The sequence below is a fragment of the Leptinotarsa decemlineata genome, unplaced genomic scaffold, assembly GCF_025532065.1.
Source record: "Leptinotarsa decemlineata unplaced genomic scaffold, Ldec_3_MD MMD2_tig00000035_RagTag_RagTag, whole genome shotgun sequence".
Taxonomy (NCBI): domain Eukaryota; kingdom Metazoa; phylum Arthropoda; class Insecta; order Coleoptera; family Chrysomelidae; genus Leptinotarsa; species Leptinotarsa decemlineata.
The window spans coordinates 5,231,709-5,251,689 of record NW_027412540.1 but is presented as its reverse complement, the minus strand read 5'-3'; the positions used below and the strand labels follow the sequence as shown (position 1 = coordinate 5,251,689).

Sequence of the window (19,981 nt, the reverse complement as noted above, 5' to 3'; positions counted from 1 at the left end):
ACGTCTCCCTTTGAACCATAGAGTTTTTAGAGAATTTTTTTTTTCATTTTCAGGTACCTATTCATATTTTTTCATATTACCATTGCTCTGAGCGTTTTCTACAATGAACTTCGAATAAGAAAATCTTTTATGATTATCTGAAACATTTCTGCAACAAAATTATGTTTTATGTTCTTTGATGAGCAGAAAAAGAAATGATAGCGAAAATAACATCCAAAACCAACACTATAATTGTAATGAAAATTGAAATGAAGTGATTTATGTACACAAAAATATTAATGGCGCAATAAATATTTGAATTGGAGTCCTTCCATTTCGAGACAAATACTGGGCCACTATAATGGCTTGCAAGATCACCAGATTTTACTATTTTGGAATATTTTCTATGGGCGACATTGAAAAATAGGATTTACCCTGGCAGAGAGATATAAAATGTGGAAGACTGGAGCTTGAGAATTTTGAATGATTCTGCAACAATGTAGCAAATGAGTGTATTAAGGGTTTATAAATAATATGAAAAACCGAGTTCAAAAATGTCTCGGAATGGAAGGACTCCAATTCCAACATTTATTGCGCAATTATTTTTTTTGGGATTGATAAATTACTTCATTTCAATTTTCATTACAATTATAATGTTCGTTTCGGATGTTATTATTGCTATCATTTCTTCTTCTGCTTATTGAAACACATATAATATATTTTTGATGTCAATATGTTTCAGATAATCATAAAAGGTTTTCCTATTCAAAGTTCATTGTGGAAAACGCTCAGAGCAATATAAAAAAATATGAGTACGTACCTAAAAATGGGAAAAAAAACTCTCGAAAAACTCTACGTTACATAGGGAGACGTTGAAGCTGCTATTGTGTTTTTATTCAACTTAGTCAACCAATTTCCAGGTCCGTAATTCAAAAGGGAATAATTCACACAATTATAATCAAATATTACCTAAACATCCCGAAATATATAATAAAATTCAATTTCTCAGTATAAAGTCAACGTCTACGATCCAAAAACTACAACAAAAAATACAGGTCCGTATTTGAAAATTCAAAGATGGGGTGGCCCAAGTCAGATGACACCCTGTATGAAAGGTTCATGGACATATTCTGATAGCCCACATCAAGTGCCAATATCCAAATGTGGACAGATTTCCAATATGTCTGCGAATAAAGAAGATATAGGCAAAAAATAATTTGGGATTTTTTGGTTTTCCTGTATATCTCCAGACCCAAAAGAGCTATATTTGATTTCTTACATCATTGAGTAGGTCTCTAAAATACGCAACTTTGGCACAATTTAACCGACACTGTATCTCTTATCGTTTACGGGATCCCCATGAATAGCCCTGTATACATAAAAAATACTGCACATCATACTGATATTGAAATGAAAAAAAAAAATGAAATCAATAGAATATATATTTTCAACAGTATTCTTCTTTCTCAAATATCTGAGAAAAGCAGCTCTTTCTAATTTTTTGAATTCTGAATCTCTCCAATTTTGGTACAACAATTAACGAATTGAATATACACATGAAGCGGTAGGCTATTTTGGACCCTTTCACGAAAATATTGAAAGAAATTGTGTTAAAACACCGAAAAATCACCCATTTGCAAAATAATTTTGACTCCTATACCAGTTTAAGCGTACATTTCCCGACCATTAGAGGAATTTTCGATAATATTTTTTACATATAACGGTGTTTTAACCAATTCAGTTTCCAGTTTAAATAAATGCGTCAACTATGGCTCCGACGTTTTAAAGAAATGGATACAAAGATCGGGCAGAAGTCGTTTGAATAAAACATAATTGAGGGTATAGATGTTTCCTAAATTGAACATCAATTAGAAAGAAATGAATAAAAATGTACTAAGAATACGTACAAATACATTGCTCTTGTCACACAATATGAAAATATGTTGAATTTGATGTACTATTTTGAACAAATACTCTATTCTATTAGTACAAGACATTGAATATCATTTAAATGACTGTGGTAAAAAATCATACAGTTATCATTTCAATTATTTTTTAGAAGGTTTTTTTTTATATGATGACAAAACGCAATTTTCTTGTGAATTGTACGGAGATATATTTATAACACATTAAACTGTCTTGAAGAAAAAATTAATGCGTTTGTACCTTTTCGAACGGAAACCAAGTGAAAGTAAACATATGTAAATATAATATTTGTTCAATGTAGTGAGCTAAAAAACTGGTTGTACATTTGTGAAGTGTTTGATGAAACTAGTATTGAATGAATGACAAAATAATGAAATATTTCTCGTAACATTTATGAGGGCAAATAGTGCACATTCTAGGCATGAAATACATAACATTATCACATTTGAAATAATTTTTCCTGGGTCAACAGAAACAGACTGAGATAAGGCTTCATGGATTTTAATGGAACGGTTGTCGAACAGACACTATGTAATGATGCTCAAACCCATTTTCGGGCAGTAAATTTTGGTGAGAGCTGAATCCTAAAGCAATCGAAAGTAGAAATTTTCATTACGCTTTCATCGCTTGCATGACAAAAAAAATTTGAAACGACGAACGAAGTTCCAATAATTCTTATTGCGATATACCCCATATACCTAAATTGTCGTAGATAGATATTTTTCCAAGGAAGAGAAGCGATTTTTTCTAGGAAGGGGATACCCAGCTGATCAGCCACTGTAGAGTTTTAGTTTGTCATTTACTTAGAAAACGACAATTTTTTACTGTGAAAGTTTTAGAAGTGACAGTTAGTGAAAGATTTATATGGAGTTTTCGAATAAAAAAAAATTAATTATTTCGTATTTTACTCTCCAGTTCATACCATTGTGATTGGGGCATATCAAATCATAATTAATTTTTTTCTCAAAAAGTAATTATCAAAACAAGATGGTGGATGTACACCATCTGTCACCATCTGATTAGTGAAAAATTTATTTTCAATCACCTCTCAATATTCTAAGAGACCGTCCCCGATTTCACAAATACTTTCCGGGGTCTTCTCGCTATCGAAATAGTAATTATTATACTTTTTAAGTGAAAAAATACATCGTTATTATTACAAGCTGGATTATTTTAGTGCCTACCTCTACGAATAGCTTTTTTCAATGATGCCATGTTAGAAATCACATGTTAAAAGGTAAGTTTTTCAACTTCTGAGAGTTGTCGTTCGTATGGGGGCGACAGCTGATTAACGAAAAAACAGATTTAAACAGATGTGGAAGCTTACTGATAAAAACATCACCGAACAGATTTATTTGTATCATAAGAGAATGATGTAGATAATTCAGTAGCATTATTTATGTTTTTGAAAGTAATTGTAGATAACAATTTATTATCGTAATGACCGGTAACTCGTTATTTATTCATGAATTTCGAAAAAAACTGCCTTTAGGTAGACTTCGGCATCATTGTGATCCGTTCTTGTATCTGGAAAAACATAAACCTTGTGAATCTATATAAGCATGTATCATGTCACATTGGAATTCATGAAGCCAGTTCTCTTCTCAATAGAACTTTTCCAGAAAAGAATAATCAGTGATATGAAAATTGCATTGTTGCTCTTTGTTTCGAAGATACGGGGCGAAAAAGAATTTCGATAATAACAATTTTGTTAATTTTAAATTATTAACATAGCCGATATAAAAGTATAGCGTAGTACACTAGACCTACCAAGTGATCTAACAATTCCGTTGGTACCTATCAACAACATTCAGATTACAGTGGAAGATGTGAAAGATTTGAGAAATCGGATAATTGCTGGGCGTGACGCGATCCTGGTGTTTTTGAAAGAGTTCGGGTGTCGAGCGGGGGGTAGTCATTTTCGACAGTTCTTGTAGATTGACATTTATTGGCAGTAAATTATTGTCGAAACAAAGCGCCCTATCAAAAATCATCAAAGGACAAAATATCCTTAGAATCGTCCAAGGAATAGTCCCTTGAATTTTTGCTGCATGTTTAATAAACACCCTGTATATTTTCAGTTTCTAACTCACCTGTGAGAAGGGTCTTTTGATAATCTTTTTTTCCTCATTCTATAGGCATTTCAATTTCGCAAACTGAAAATATACAGGGTGATTATGACACATGCGAAAAAATTTAAGGGACTATTCTAAGGATATTTTTGTCCTTGGATGATTTTTGATAGAGCGCTTCGATAGAAGATACTGAGCGAAAAAGAATTTTACCAATAAAAGTTTGTTGCCAAAAATCACATGTGATGTTCCATAAACTACAAGAGTTGTTGAAAATGACTACCCCCCTCGGATGCAAGAATCCAATCTTCTTCTCATTGACTCCCGAACTCTTTCAAAAACACCAGGATCGTTTCTGATTTCTCAAATATTCCACATTTTTCACTGTAATCGGAATGTTGTAAATAGGTACCAAAGAAATGGTTAGATTTTCTATTACTTGGTAGGTCCAGTGTAGTACGCTATACTTTCATTTCGGCTAAATACGTTAATAATTTTGAAATTACCAAAACTGTTATTGTCGAAATTCTTTTTCGCCCCGTATCTTCGAAACATCAAAAATTATCAAAGGACAAAATATCAGTCCAAAGAATAGTGCCTTAAATTTTTGCCGCATGTTTAATAAACACATTGTATATTTTCAGTTTCCAACTTTTGTGTGAAAAGGGTCTTTGAGTAATTTTTTCTTTTCCTTATTATATAGGCACTTCAATTTCGCAATTTTCAATAGGGACTGAAGAACAATAAAGACAAATATCGTTAGTAAAGGACCGTATTCGTCAGAATTTGAATAAATCACGAATATTTGTTCAATGACTCATTTTATATTTCTGATATTGGTAATGGCTCTTGTGTATAATCTGCTACAAAACAATTTCAAAACCAGCATTCATTTTGGAAACTTTCATCTCAATTGGTACCACCGGCACCGTATCGTACAAAGGATTTATTAGTTCTCGTGAAACACAGTTCATCAGTCTCTTGAACATCTCAACTATAGTCCGATTATTTCTTTCTGGAAAGTTATCTGTCTCTCAAAGACAATTACTTACATCAATAATAATGTTATGAATATAGTGTGCAACTTAGTTTTGGTGTGTGCGTCCTATCAGTGAACATATTTATTAGTTTATATTTTATATGGAAAATATATTTCTTGAGACAAATCTCAGATCATTTGATATTTATGAGAGCTTCATTAAAATGATGTGGGTTGTTAGAAGAATAGGCAGGATTTCCAACGATGCGGAGAATGTACAGGCGCCGCCCAGTGCTATGCCCAAGATGTCTTGTGAAATTTCTTGCTCTGTAAAACAAATGAAACAGAATTATAATATGTTTTATAACTTAGCTTTGATAGTTCAGGATTAGTCAACGTGGTGTCAATGGACTGAATTTTCAGATTTTACTCCACAAGTAAATATATCAGTGTACATACAATTTAAAAACAATTACTAATACTGTTATGTATCTTGTGCTGTACTCTGGACTGTTTATGGGTTCGGTGTCAGTGATCAGATGGCCTAAAATTGGCATCATAACATTTTTAGAGGATTACTTGGTGATGAGTTGGTGTATTCCCTATAATGATAACGATGACTTTCATTTTTCCACGGCAAAATGATATGAGTATAATAACTTATGATAATAACTGAACAATTTCCACCCACATTTTTATATTTAGACGCGTTTCGCTAACACCGTATCTTCCTTGTTTAGCGAAACTTGTCTAGAAATAAAAATGTTTGAGAAACTGGTTCAATTATTGTCATGTATGTTATCAATTTTCATCAAGCAACGGGTCAGTCCATTCATATATCAACATATCACCAGAACATATGCACGAAAAGAAAATATCAACCACTTAGTCTGCTAACTTTATTCATATCGAGATCAGGATCAATTTTTGTTGATCTATCGAATTAGCTGAACACTCCTACCACACTAGAAACAGGGATAATTCTGTGATCGCCCCTCGTTGTGAGAAAACGATTGGACAGATAAATAAATGCATGTTACTTGGGACCACGAATTCATCAACCCGATGTGATCAAAGACAATCATAATAACCAACGTTTCAAAAAAAAGTTAAAAAATGGATATTCTGAATGAACGAACGTATGGTACGCAAATTTGTTAGAGCACGTCGATATATATACTTCTGAAGAATATATTCTGGAATTTTCAGCAACACACTATTTTTGATAAGTAAGAAAATTGACTTTTTTGAGTAATCCAGTTCCGAATATACGGAACTATTTTTTTTCGCACCGAAGGAACGTAAGGTACGCAAATCTGTTTGAGCAGGTCGATAAATAAATACTCTTTCGAAAAATATATTCTGAAATTTTCATCGACAAACTATTTCTGATAACTGAGAAATTTGACTTTCCTGAGTAATTCACTTCCGAATATACGGAACTATTTTTTTGCATGTTTTGAAGGAACGTATGGTACACAAATCGGTTAGAGCAAGTCGATAGATATACTTTTGAAGAATATATTCTGGAATTTTCATCAACAAACTATTTCTGATAAGTGAGAAATTTGACTTTTCTGAGTAATTCAGTTCCGAATATACGGAACTATTTCTTTTCGCACCGAAGGAACGTATGATACGCAAATCTGTTAGAACACATCGTTGAATATACTTTCGAAGAATATATTCTGGAATTTTCATCGACAAACTATTTCTGATAAGTGAGAAATTTGACTTTTCTGAGCAATTCAGTTTCTAATATACGGAACTATTTTTTTTTGCACCGAAGAAACGTATGGTACGGAAATCTGTTTGGACACGTCGATAGGTATACTTTCGAAGAATATATTTTGAAACTTTTGTTAACAAACTATTTTCGATAAGTGAGAAATTTGACTTTTTTGAGTAATTCAGTTCCGAATATACGGAACTATTTTTTGTGCACCGAAGGAACGTATGGTACGCAAATCTGTTCAAACACGTCGATAGTTATACTTCCGAAGAATATATTCTGAAATTTTCATCAATAAACTATTTTTGATAAGTGAGAAATTTGATATTTTGTGGATGGGTCTTTCCTAGGCATTCGGTATTGTTCATCGCAGGATATTTCAAATGACATACTTTTTAGTCATAAAATAGTCATAACATTTTTACCGAGAAAACAATTTTCCAGTTCCCATACGCTACCAGTTTCGGTGCAAATGAATTTTTCCTGTTTAATATTATACTCTTATTTCACATTTTTCTCGGTATTAATGCTTGTATAGGGACAGTTGGCTAATATAATGAGTTTATGTAGAATGCTGACTCATTCATTCGACATGCTTCATAATATATCGTGTTTTTAAAATGATAACATCGAAATACAGGTAAAATTCTTAATATTTGCAATCTGGCAACACTGTTCGCAAATCTCATTCTAAACCATGTTCGATTGTCCCTCGTCATAAACTGTGGATGAAAAGTTGGGGGTAACTTCACACCAATCCACTCAGTACATCTCGAACTTCACTGGAGAACTGCGTTTATGTAGAATAAACTTTCCGAGAACGTTTTTCCGAATGCGTTTAATCTCCAGCGATTCAAATCCAACGTGAATAAATCGCGACTTTTGCACATGAACCGCTCATATAGTGCCTTAGGAATTGTGTTTTGTCCTCAAAAAAAAGAAGCTACAACAGTAACTGCGAAATAGTCCATAGCTCAAAGTCGTGGTGATCAAAATTAAAAAAAAGGTCGTCTTCACAATATTTTTATGTTCATTTGGTGGTCATCACAATAGTGGGGTTTTTTAACGATACACAGACATGTTCCTAGCGGAAATAGCCACTCATCATCAGTATGACAAGGGGGAGTATCTACAGAGAATGAATCATAAACAGACAAGGTTTGAATGATTCTTGGTAAATATTGGAGGTTTGGATATACATTGTATGGAACAGTATTAACTGTTTTGTAACAGTATGAGAAGGAAAGGAAAAAAGTCAGTTAACAGTAATCAGACGACGAAGACGGTTCCGAATACTTTCAATCGAAACGTTGCGAAGTAGCTTGGTTTTCAATCTACTACTATTATTTTCTATGTTTTCACTTCTCTAGGTTTTTTGTATTTTATTTTTACTGTTTGTACCTATACTATTGGCATTTTCCTTATTATTCAAATTGTTTCAGATCACAATGACATTTTTCATTTACAGTACTCGTGTTTCATTTCGTCCCATTTTTGAGTGTTTTTCTCACTAGTCATCCAAATACTTGGATGATAGTATTTTTAGTATTTCAATTTCTTATTATCTCATCACTATTTGTCTATATTATTTTAGACAATGAAAGTCTTCTCATTCTAAAATTTTTTGTCTATGCGGTATGCCGACATCAGAATGAAAAACTAACCTGAGAAAATATTACTTGACTGGGATTCGAACCAGCCTCTCCGGTTTTCTAGGCATGCGCATCAACCAACTACGCTATCGGAGCCACCAAACTGAATGACGACCTCTCTCTCTCTCTCTCTAATTATATGGACGTTGCTTCCCACTCGGGTGTATTTGTCCAGGCTCCTCCTATCAAATTGACATCAATTTGACAGAAGCTTCGTCGGGAGGGGCGCAGCTGTCTTGCTCGAAGCAATGCTGCCACCCCTTTTTTGTCACACTTTTTACAATAAAAAAAACAATGTGTTTTTTAAATGTCGCCTTCTAATCAGGAGACATTTTGATTTACTACGTATATATTTATTGGGTCGCCTCCTTCTCGGGAGACCTTCTGATTTTTTAATTCACATATATGACCCCCTTACGTGGTTATCCGAACCACCCCGGCCTGGATACCGGCGTGAATAAAGGGGTCCTTAAACTTCACTTCCACTTTAGCACCTCCACGTGGACATCCGGTCCACCCCGGCCTCCAACCGGCGTGACTGGGAGCACTATTTAATTAAAACCACTAAAACAATGTTTACTATAACTTTTGTAACTTTTGCTTGCACGTTATATAACGGCGGACATACACAACACGAACTGAATTCCACCTCCAACAATGGCGTCCGCGTACCTTCTTTGTGAACGGTCACTATCGGCACGTCCGTTCACCACCATGTCAGAAACGAAACTCCTGAATGACGACCTATTCACATCTTCAAGTCAATCTGTCGTAGTGCGATGATAACTGGATTTGTGATGAACTTTCATGCATTCGAAGATTAATTTCTCATATCATTCCAGAATTTTGGGAGCAATATCAGGATTTCATAACATGAACCCCAATGCATGGAATTAATCGAATTGAAAACGATGAGAAATTAGTGATGTCACATTTTCTCAATGTAGTTTTTCAATCATATATCTGCATACCGCAAATTCTTTCGTATCATTATTACTGACGCTCATATATTTTTCTCATATATTTTCTGTTAAGGTTCGCTCAACTTTCTGTTTCTATAGTAGAGTATTTGCATTCAATATGATTCGTAGATTTTCATAGTTGTATCTGACTTTTTTTGCTATAAAAGAGTTTTAATATTTCTAATGTTATTACTATTATGATCATTTTTCCAATGTACCATTTTTTTCTTTTCAGTTCGATTTTTACAGTCTGAACCTATTCTTTCAAGATGTTCACTACGTCTCTTAGGACACAAAATCAGCTCATAGCGTTTGAAATCAGTTTGTTTACTGAGGTAATTATATTTTTCTTTGATTCCTTCAATTTAATCGTATTTCTGCTTTTTTTTTGAGAAAAAAAATATTGATTTATTTTCATATAAAAACATACATATTCCAGGGCGCATTTGCTTTTTCAGTTGCAAGAAAACCCGGAAAAACCTGCAGCACCTGCTTTTCATTTATACATATATTTGATGATAACTTAATTTCTGCCTAGTTACATACAATTCCTATCAACAAGTGAACAACGCAAATATTTCATCTCATCATATGAATCTCTGGGGACATAATTTGTGTCGAATGAGATGAATATATTGAACTATCGAAGATTAAAGTTTTAGTTGCTATCCTAATGGAACGATATTAATGATAGGCACAAGTATCATTTGAATAGATGACAAGTGAGTATGAGCAAGGATCATTTTCGAAAGTGATTTTGGAAGTTATACTTCTTTACGAGAGTAAATTTTTATGATGCGCGCGTCAGTTAGCTTTATCTTCATTAATTCATATAGCCGTTGCTTCTCAGTCGAGCGTTTGGCCAGAATCCTCTTGTCCATAGTAAACAGAAGTTTCGTCCGGGGGATTAGCTGTCTTGCTCGAGGAATTGCTGCCACTCTGAATTTTCTCATTTACTCTATCTTCTATAAAAACACTTTACTTTTTTACTAGTCCTCTCAATATGACTTTCACAAATAAACCCGTCAACATCCAGCCTGGTTACTGGCGTAGAGGGCCACCAGTCCTTTCAAAATGTATTTAACTTCAATATTTATACGGATTTGACTTTATTTACCACCCCAGCCAGGTAGCAGTACACCGTGAAGGGCTTTACTGATGTCTGAGGACTTCATACCGCCAATATCCCCTCAGTCATGAACCCATATGTCCTTCTTCGACAAAAATCAGCTAAAAGGGTAAGGGAGCTGGGCTCCAACTTGAATGAACTCAAGACGATGTGCATGTGATTTTATTTAAAAAAAAAACGCCTCACTTTTGAACTCCACGCCGTTCACAAGTCGTTATCGGCACAACCATCCTCTGTAACGATCGGAGAAAAAGTCCCTGAAGTCAACATTTTAGTTTTTCAAAAAGTAAAAGTAAAGACATTATTCAAGTGTTTTCGAAACTACGACATATGTTTTGTATGAGTTTATATGTTTTCGAATAATATATCGTGGTGACTGATATTTATTAACAATTTATTGATTGAAAGATAATTCACTGTAATTATTAGCGATGAAATTGGTTTTTACTTATTACTTTGAGTACGTTCGTAGAATTTGAGGTTAGTTGACAACGGCATGTACTATTTATTCACATCTTGAAGTGGAATAAATTTCAATATTATTATTTGATATGTAATGAGTCTACAAAAAATTATTGATAGACAAAAATGAAAATCATCAAAGTCAGGAAAAATTTAATTATTTCAAATATTAAATTGAATTGAATATTTCTTTCTTGAAGTAATCCCAAAATTTCAATAATGAAATTTATCGTCAGGTTGTCCCACAGGTTGTCAGGTTGACAAAAACTACATCGTTTTCAACAGATAATATTTTCAGAATCCGTAAATACCACTACCCAAAAAATACTCGTGCCTATTCATAGTATTATATAAAGACATCGGCCATATCAAGTGATCTCTCTATAATGATGTTACCATATTCTATATGACTAAGTGCATTAGGCGTTCAATATTGGGTCCAAATTGAATTCGATAAGGAAATTTGGGAAAACTTGATTATCGTCAAGATGCATCGAACCTTGGAAGTATTCCAATTATTCGATAATATGGTTTCTGATTGTGATTAGGAAGTGTTGCGTTAGTGAATTATCGAAGTAATGAACCAGGAATTATCGAAGCGAAATGAGATATTTTTATCTTAAAATATCGAGAAAATGTGGTGGAGCATCTTCATAAATGGGGAAAGTAGCAAGGATTGTTTCAATTGATACACTGTTTCTCAAAAAGAACATATACTCCCATTCCAGTGTCATACTTCAACTATTTCGATATTTAGTTATTCTATATAGCCCATATCCACTAACAGAAATAAAACAAAGGTTTGTGGCTTTCCACTCTACCAACTTCTATACCAACGGGAAAACTTCCATAGGAAGAAAAAGATCACTTCAGATCAAAATGAATACTTCATAAAGATGTGTAGATCATACATAGAAGGTACCAAACGGGAAAAAAGCCCACCCGAAACAACTTCTCTCACATGAACACTGGATTACACGAAAGAAAAAGTACTTTCGAAACAATTACTTCCATATGAACATTGAATTATACGAAAATCACTTTTTCCTATTGAATGTGTACTCGATACATTCGTTATGGAATCGAATCAGATATATTCCATAGGAACGCTACACAATATAATTTATGAACGGTACTATAGAGAATTTCACTTACATGGAACACTTTCATCCTCGAAAGCGTACTTCGAAGTTTCGGAATAAAACACATTACTCCTTACCTCATCAGCACCTTTGGGATAACATTTCAAGACGAAACACTTCTTTTACAACGTTGGGATTTTATGTCACCGAAACGAGACTACTCTACTCATATTACGATGACAGTTAGGCTAGGTTAGGTGATATTTCAGACCCGATGAGAGTGCGGCTCTACCAAACTCTGAAAACCTGATTCGGTCCCCAGCAAGGCAGGCACAAAGTATGAGCTCTGCTGTTTCACCATTTTCCAAACAGAGGCGACCCACACTGTCTTCCGAGAGTCCGAGTCTCTATATGATGATTCAGACTACAGTGACCTGTGAAAATGCTTGATAGATATCGTGGTTCATTCCTACTGCAGTTCAACAACTATTTGGTATCAATGGGTTAGGTTAGGGTTAATGGTTAATGAATGCCTTAGAGTGAGCCAATCTTGAAAGATTTTGCCAGAATTCCATGAATCTTCTTGTTATCCAGGTGTTCAATGTTTGTTTGACAAAATTTAAAGCGATGCCAATGATAGTTTCTAATCCAATAAAGCTGTTGCAGCACCCTCCATCGCAAGCGAGTCAGCTTGCAAGAGAGCCTTCCCAGCCAGGAATCAAAACCAGAGAAAATTTCTGGCAATTCGCTAACAATTTAGACGTTGCTCGACTTTTCACGATAACAATACGCCATACGCTTATTTATGTTATGAACGAAATGAGTTTTTCATCATCCAGAAAGATGCTTATGAGTGTTTTGTTCCGAAACTTCGAATTCCACCATTGCGGATGATAGTGTTCCATGTAAGTGGCATTTTATATCGGGGTTTTCTTATAAGTAGTTGTTTCGAAAGTACTTTTCTTTTGTGTAATACGATGTGCATGTAGAAGTAGTTGTTTCAGAAGGAATTTTTATTCCATATTGTATCTGAAAGTAATTCTATATTTGTATGTTCATTTCGAAACTAACTGCGTTCTTCGAAAAGTTTTTTTAAATATGAAATGTAACACCTCCTCTTATTCCACTTTTTATCCCATAATGGAGAAAAGGGGAAAGATTAGGGAAAAAAACTAGAGAAACTCAAGTAGACAATAGTTGGTGGGAGAGCAGGGAGAGCGAAGAAAAGGGAATAATTGAAGAATCAATACAGACGAAATATCAACTGGGAGCCAATCAAACGAGTTATCAATGAACATAGTGGATGTTCACTACAACAATATTCATTTATGAAGAAATACAAATGAGTAGTGGATAAAAAATAAACCCCAACCCCAAAGCTACCCAGCTAATACTTTCTTAATTTGAAAAAGCTGAAGAAACATTAAAAAATATATTCGATAAAAAACTTATCTGCTGTATTTTACAGCAATGTTTATACAAAACATATATGCCAAAGAAAGGCACAGGTTTATGACAAATTTATGACCTATAAGAAGTTCTGGTGATATTCGTCAGTTAAATTTACTTTCACAGGACCAATACAATGTAGGTACTCAATTATTTTGAAATAAATAATCAATTGATGAAGAAGACAATCAACGGTGATTCATATACAGAAGTAAATGATGAAATGAAGTAAATGACCAAAATCTCTGAAATATTCATCAGTTTTCGGAATTATTTTAATGTTAGATAATTCAATGAACTGAAAAGCAAACATTCTCTGCTCCTTCTCTTCTTTTTCCATTGAAAACTGAAAATCTAGGTCGATATTTATCGTTGGGTCACTCCGTATTTGGCAAATGTGGCAGTTATTGATAACTAATATTCAACATACCATATAACAACCATGATATTGTTCAAAGCTATTGTTTTCTGGAATGAATTATTCAAGAATTGATGTGAACAACTTCGAACCTAATTTAATGAAGGTAAAAATTACAATCAAATGACTTAAAGCAAGCAGCCTCAAAATAGAAATTGTCGCTATATGAAATATCATTCAGTTTAATTTTACCAGGGATAAATCCGCAAAACATGGAAAAGTTCACGTTCCATATGGATTCGATACAATGCAGGAAAAATCATTTATATCTGACCTAGCAATGAATTTTCACAATGAAAACTAATCTGCGAACTCACGCGGAAATGAAAAATTCGTTCGATTTAAGGGTTGACCTAGAATGAGTTCAATCAATTCAACGAAGAAAAATCCTGCAAAATCACATATAGAAAATTTTATGATAACCTCTACCGTTTTGAATTGAACTTGATGGAAAAATCCCATTGTGAATCGAGAACATGTCATATAACTCCTTTTCATTTTTCATCTTTCCCTCCAGAGATTCTCTGAGTTTACTCTTAGATATATGTTGAAAGGAGTTCAAATAATAGGGTAGAGTTTTATTCGGGCTACCGTCTAATTCACAATTCTGCCATGCGAAAATATCCAATTCAGAAACCAATCCTCAAAGTATATACTGATATGTTCCCACACCTCATAAGGTAGGTAGGTCTCTGTGACATCATCCACGCTCTGAAACGGATATGAAGAGTTTGTCATGAGCGTCGGAATGGAAAAGTTCAGAGAACAGATATAATTTTTATTATATTTTCAAAATTGAGATTGCTGAATATAAAGAAAGAAATACAAACACATGGGAGGTAAAGACAAAATTTGCAAACGAAAAAAGTTCACTTTGTAGAATAACTTACTCTGAAGCACTTAATACGTCTGGGGATCATGATAGGTACCATTGAAATGTATCAGCAAATATAGAAACAAATATAGAGAATCAAGTTAATTGTCATACGATCAAGTAGAAAGAAAACATAGTTACACCGCCTTCCAATAATAATTTCACTAAAAAAGTCATTACACTGGCTTCAATTTTCGCTATCAACAAACAGACCAACCAGGTTTTTCTGACGATATACTTGAGGAAAAATGAACGAACAAATTGAAGAATGAGTTAGAATGTGGCCAGTAATGGATGGGCAGTACCCTGCTGTGTTGACGTAGGCGGTTTGCTCCACTCACTCAGTCAACCGCTGTGTGAAGATGTGGATCAAGATGCGAGGCTGGACGATCGATTTTCACTTCTTATCGTCCAACCCGCACGTTGAAAGCTTAGACTGCGTTAATCCTCAGCTTGCACAAGTCTTGACTTTTGAGAGTTGTCGTTTGTAGAAGGAAAACAGCTGGTTAACTAAAAAATATTTTTTAACAGATTTCATTCGAGTAATGTGAATCAGTAAATTATGGTCTAATATTTGCATTGCGAATTTTCTCCATTGAAATTATTCACAAGCTACAGAATGATTTCCACTTGGAAGTGGGGCCTTCGTTCTAGTGGACTTTCTGTGGACTTTCAGAAGTCGTCTTTGAGCATTATAGTTGGTTATATATTTTAGTAGTTTTTGTCCGCGGCTTTACTCGCGTAGAATTTGGTAGTTGTAGTACTGATTAGTACTGTGTTGCTGTATCGCTGCTGTTCCAATATTTTGACAGAATCAGAATCAACGAACTTAGGCGTGCGCAGCGTTATTGAACAGTGCTTTCAAAAAATTGTTCTACAGCGCCATCTAGTGGCGAGTCACAGAAAAACTGATAGCCTAAAAACCTTTATGGAAAATTACTTATACATGTCAAGTTTCATCACGATCCGTTGAACGATGTAGAAGTTTATCACTTACCAACCAACCAACTAACATCCATTTTTATATATTAGATTGTTAGGTTTGGTTTTGATGATTGATTGATTATAAAGAAGCTCCCTGTATTTTTCACGAAATGAAAACAGTTTCTGCCACATTTATTTTTCTCTAGCAGGGTATTACTTGCATTTTACTGATGGTTTTAGTAGAATTTCTTGAACTAATTTTCAATCGACTCATAAAAGTTTGCACTTCGATTCGTCTATTGAGTTGGTTCAGTACTTGAAGCTGGATTAAGCCACTCTAAATAGGCTCTAAATTTTCGTAAAATTTCTGGATTCGGTTCAAATCTCAGCTCTAGGAATTTTGGTGTAGAGTACATGAACGTTTACTGATATATTGGATTGGATGGAAAGGATACATAGAATTGAAAAGGTAAATATTACTTCTTGAGATTAGCCAGTGACACTGGCTGCTTCGAACTGTATACAATTCAAAGTTTTTCAATTGGAGTTTTATATTTCACATGCTTTTGCTGAAACTTTATTGATTTTGTATAACTCGAATTATTTTCACCGAAGTCTATTTGTGAGGGAAATCATTTCCCTTTCAATACAACATATCAGAATTTACTTCAATGTAGAATTTGAGTCATGAACAGAGTCCCCTAATGAGACGTTCATGGATGAAACTGGTGGAAGACTGAATAGGAGGCACATCAAGTCTTGTACCTTTCATGGCGCTGTTGGTGACCCAGTTTTTGTAATGCATTCTTTTATATGTTTCAGTGCCACCTTAAGTGTTTTCAGATTGACGATCTGTCTGAGTCGTCGTTTTACAGATAATCAAACAAAGAGACGCTTTATATTGATAGAGAATTCGGTTGTCTGATGTTTTCACTTTTTCTTCAAATATTGAGAATCTTACGAAAATCCAACAAAAGGAGATGAAACTGATTTACACAAAAAGTGTTTGTGTGAAGATTGAAAGGGTGTTTGTGGCGTGGAAACGATATCGTCAGATCGCTATAAGTTAAGGAATCTGGAATTAATTATAATTTCAATTTGACTTTAAAAAAAGGGTTTCGCGCGGCTGTTACCGCATGCGCGCGCTACCGCTAAAGAGAGTTTATCAAAAAAAAATATTTTTTTTTCACATAAAATGCCATTTTAAAAATTTGAAAAAAATCTAGTATACTCCTAACACTTGAATGAATCGAGTCCTGTAGAAAAAAAAAGTTCATCACCATTTTTCAAAAAGTCATTCAATTGTTAACTAACAATTTTTTCCCAATCACCCTTGGCATAAATGATGGGATAAAAGGTATAAATAATTGGCCTATTAATTTTAAACTTCGTGGAGCCCTTTTGATATATACTTCATACGATCCTGCGATAAAATTTATTATATAATATGTTAATTATGACTTTTCATGACTATTGCAAAATGAAATATCTAAAAATTGTTGATAAATTTTTTTTCACAATTGATATTCAGCTATGTCTGTTTTCACTTCAAATAATGGCAGTTATTAACATATGATATGAATTTTTTACGTGATTTGTTTATTAAATTGTTTTAACCAAATAGAGAAATTCAATATTTTTGAAAAAACATTTTTTGGTTTTTGTCATCTGGAGATGATTATGATTAAAAAAAATTCCCCTAATTTTAATTTTTAATCGTTTAAAATCGTTTCTCTTATATTTCCATTGTTTAAATAATTAGTTAAGAAATAATTTTGCCTTTTAAAATCATAATTTACACTTTTAAATAGTTGGGCAGGAAAAATTTTTTTTATTCATCATTTAATTGTTTATTATTTTAAAAATTTGTTATGAACAAATATTGACCAACGTTATATTTTTTTTGAAGCAGAAAAAAATTATATAAAAACAGCTATCAAGTATTATAGTGACATGGCATGCGCGCGCATACCATAACAGCCGCGAGGAACCCTATTTTCAAAGTCAAATTGAAATTATAAATAATGGAGATAGAGTTTCGGAAGTCTGGATTTTTTTATCGGAAATTTCCTCCTCTTCAACGAACTTTTTTCGAAATTACTTGAATATTAATATTTTTTGAGTTATTAACGAAAAACTGAATACAATTTTTTTTAAATCTTATTTTGTTAATAACAATTGCAATTTTTTACCTGCCCTGAAATCCTTCAAAAACATTCTTCTAGAGGTGATTCCGAATCGAATGAGCTATCGCTCATATTTTTAGGACCTTTATATCTTTTTTCATGTTTTTGAACTTGTTGATAAAAATCAAGCGAGAATAAAAATGAATGTATTGAAATGAACAACTTATTCATCAATGAATTGAGATATATATGGCAAAGAAAAAGGTGGGAATAGCAGAAACCCATTTTATGACAGATTGAAATCAATTCTGATATTGCTCTTTATTCGATTGTTTCGATAGTTGTTTCCAGTTATCTTCTCTCCAAATATTTATTTACAATTAAGTCATGAACTGGTGCTCTTCACATTTCTCATTCCGAGTAAAATCTTGGTTAAATTCAATCGTCCCGAATGTTCATCAAGCTACATCAATGTAAAAGTTTTACCGAAGTTTAATGAGAAACTTCGGCATACAAGTTTTTGGATGAATAGGAAATTAAGTTAGCTGGAGCTCTAGTATGGATACGTGTATATCAAACCGAATTTTGCTTGGTATAATGTTACCCGATTCCGTGTTTTACGAGAATTATCCTCCTCATGATTGAAGTGGTTGAGAGTAATTCAGGGCGGAAAAGTTTTGTGATAATTTTTTCATGGGGTCATCTTTCAGAAAAAATACATTAATTGGAACAACAAAACAATAACAAATTTTTGTCATTAGTTTATGAGTCACTCGATCAATTTTCAACTAGACTTGCTTATGTTTATCTGCGATCAACTTTTGTAGATGCGACCACTCAAAAGTCGAAACTGTCAAAAAATTACCCATTCCAGTAAGTCACTTTCGGTCATGAAAACTTTTTTCGTAGCAATTTCTATAATATCTATACAAAACAAAAATGATAATGAAAATATTTTAGTGGATATACTTATGTATAGAAGACAATTGAATAAAATTGAATTAAATCAAATTGCAACTGAGTGTAGTCGGACATACTCAAAACTATATTACATCGAATGTTTCAAATTACCTGCCCTTTCAGAGGCAGATGGATTCTTTTTATTGCTAATCACTCAAAGTCGATAACATAATGCGTGACTAAAAGCGTCAACTTTGAAAACATGTTAGTTATAAAAATTGAAGTAATGTCGCATTGTTATTTACAAAATATGATGAGATGAAATTGAAGTCAGAAGAAATATTTTCATTATTGAACGATATGAAGGGATTTTTGGACACTGTCGGAATAGAAGGTTTTTCCCAACAAACTGAGAGAAACACATAACAAGAGAAATACTTGAAAAAATTGAAAGTGACTTAAAACTGATATACATCATCAAACATTTAGTGTGTGACACCAAAAATTGAAGAGAATTTAAAATCTATTGAAATACTTTTTTTTGTCAGTGATTTATATTGTGTATGGAAAAGCAAAAACTCCTAGGAAACATAATTTCAAATTCAACCGTTAGAAAAATGGAAGAGTAAATGTTTAACGAAATGAAAAGTTTCATTGAAAACATTTTCTCACACCAGAATAAAAGTACTGACTCCCGACCAAAGTTTCGCTATTCAAGTATCGGAACGAGGCATAGTTTTTCTCAAAAATTTTTAGTATCCGAAAATATGGTGAGTTACACGTCAATACGTGTATGTGGTTGCTTTGTATCGACGCGACGAATATGAAATCTTGAAAATCTTTGTAAATCGTAACTTTGAAAATTATAGGTTTATCTGAAGGTGGTTGACAATGGTGAATTTCGTTAGTTCGGACTTCCTTTGTCTAATATGATATGATTTGAAATCTCTGAAATAACAAATCAAACATAAAAATTTAAAAGAATAGTTGAAAATAACAATTAATCCTGAAAAAAATCACAATGAAATAAAAAATTAGGCAAAAATAATTGAAATGAATAAAAAAAATGAAAATCCAAAGATTTCAAGCCAAGTTACTTCACGACATCTTGATTTTTAGTATTAACAATCGTCTTCGGTTGATGACTGGACTGATTCATCCGTGCGATGAATATTTACAGGTCATACGAGTGCTTTCACCCATCTCCTCTTTCCCTCACCCCGCTTCACAAGTTTGAGTGGGAGATGGCCATATGGCGGGAGTTAATCGTTTTTCGCTTTATTATGGGTTTCCATATGTTGCGTATCTCTACGCT

At 33.4% G+C, this 19,981-nt stretch overlaps 1 protein-coding gene across 1 annotated transcript in view; it reads right to left on the bottom strand.

Moving 5' to 3' along the window:
* Positions 1 to 392: 392 nt before the first annotated feature.
* The window catches only part of LOC111506190 (limbic system-associated membrane protein), a 1,118,878-nt gene continuing 1,099,289 nt past the window's right edge, over positions 393 to 19,981 (bottom strand). Inside the window, exon 11 of the mRNA XM_074171774.1 lies at positions 393 to 5,283. Within this exon, the coding sequence (XP_074027875.1) occupies positions 5,162 to 5,283 (122 nt within the window). The 3' untranslated portion in view covers positions 393 to 5,161. The remainder of the gene's footprint in view (positions 5,284 to 19,981) is intronic.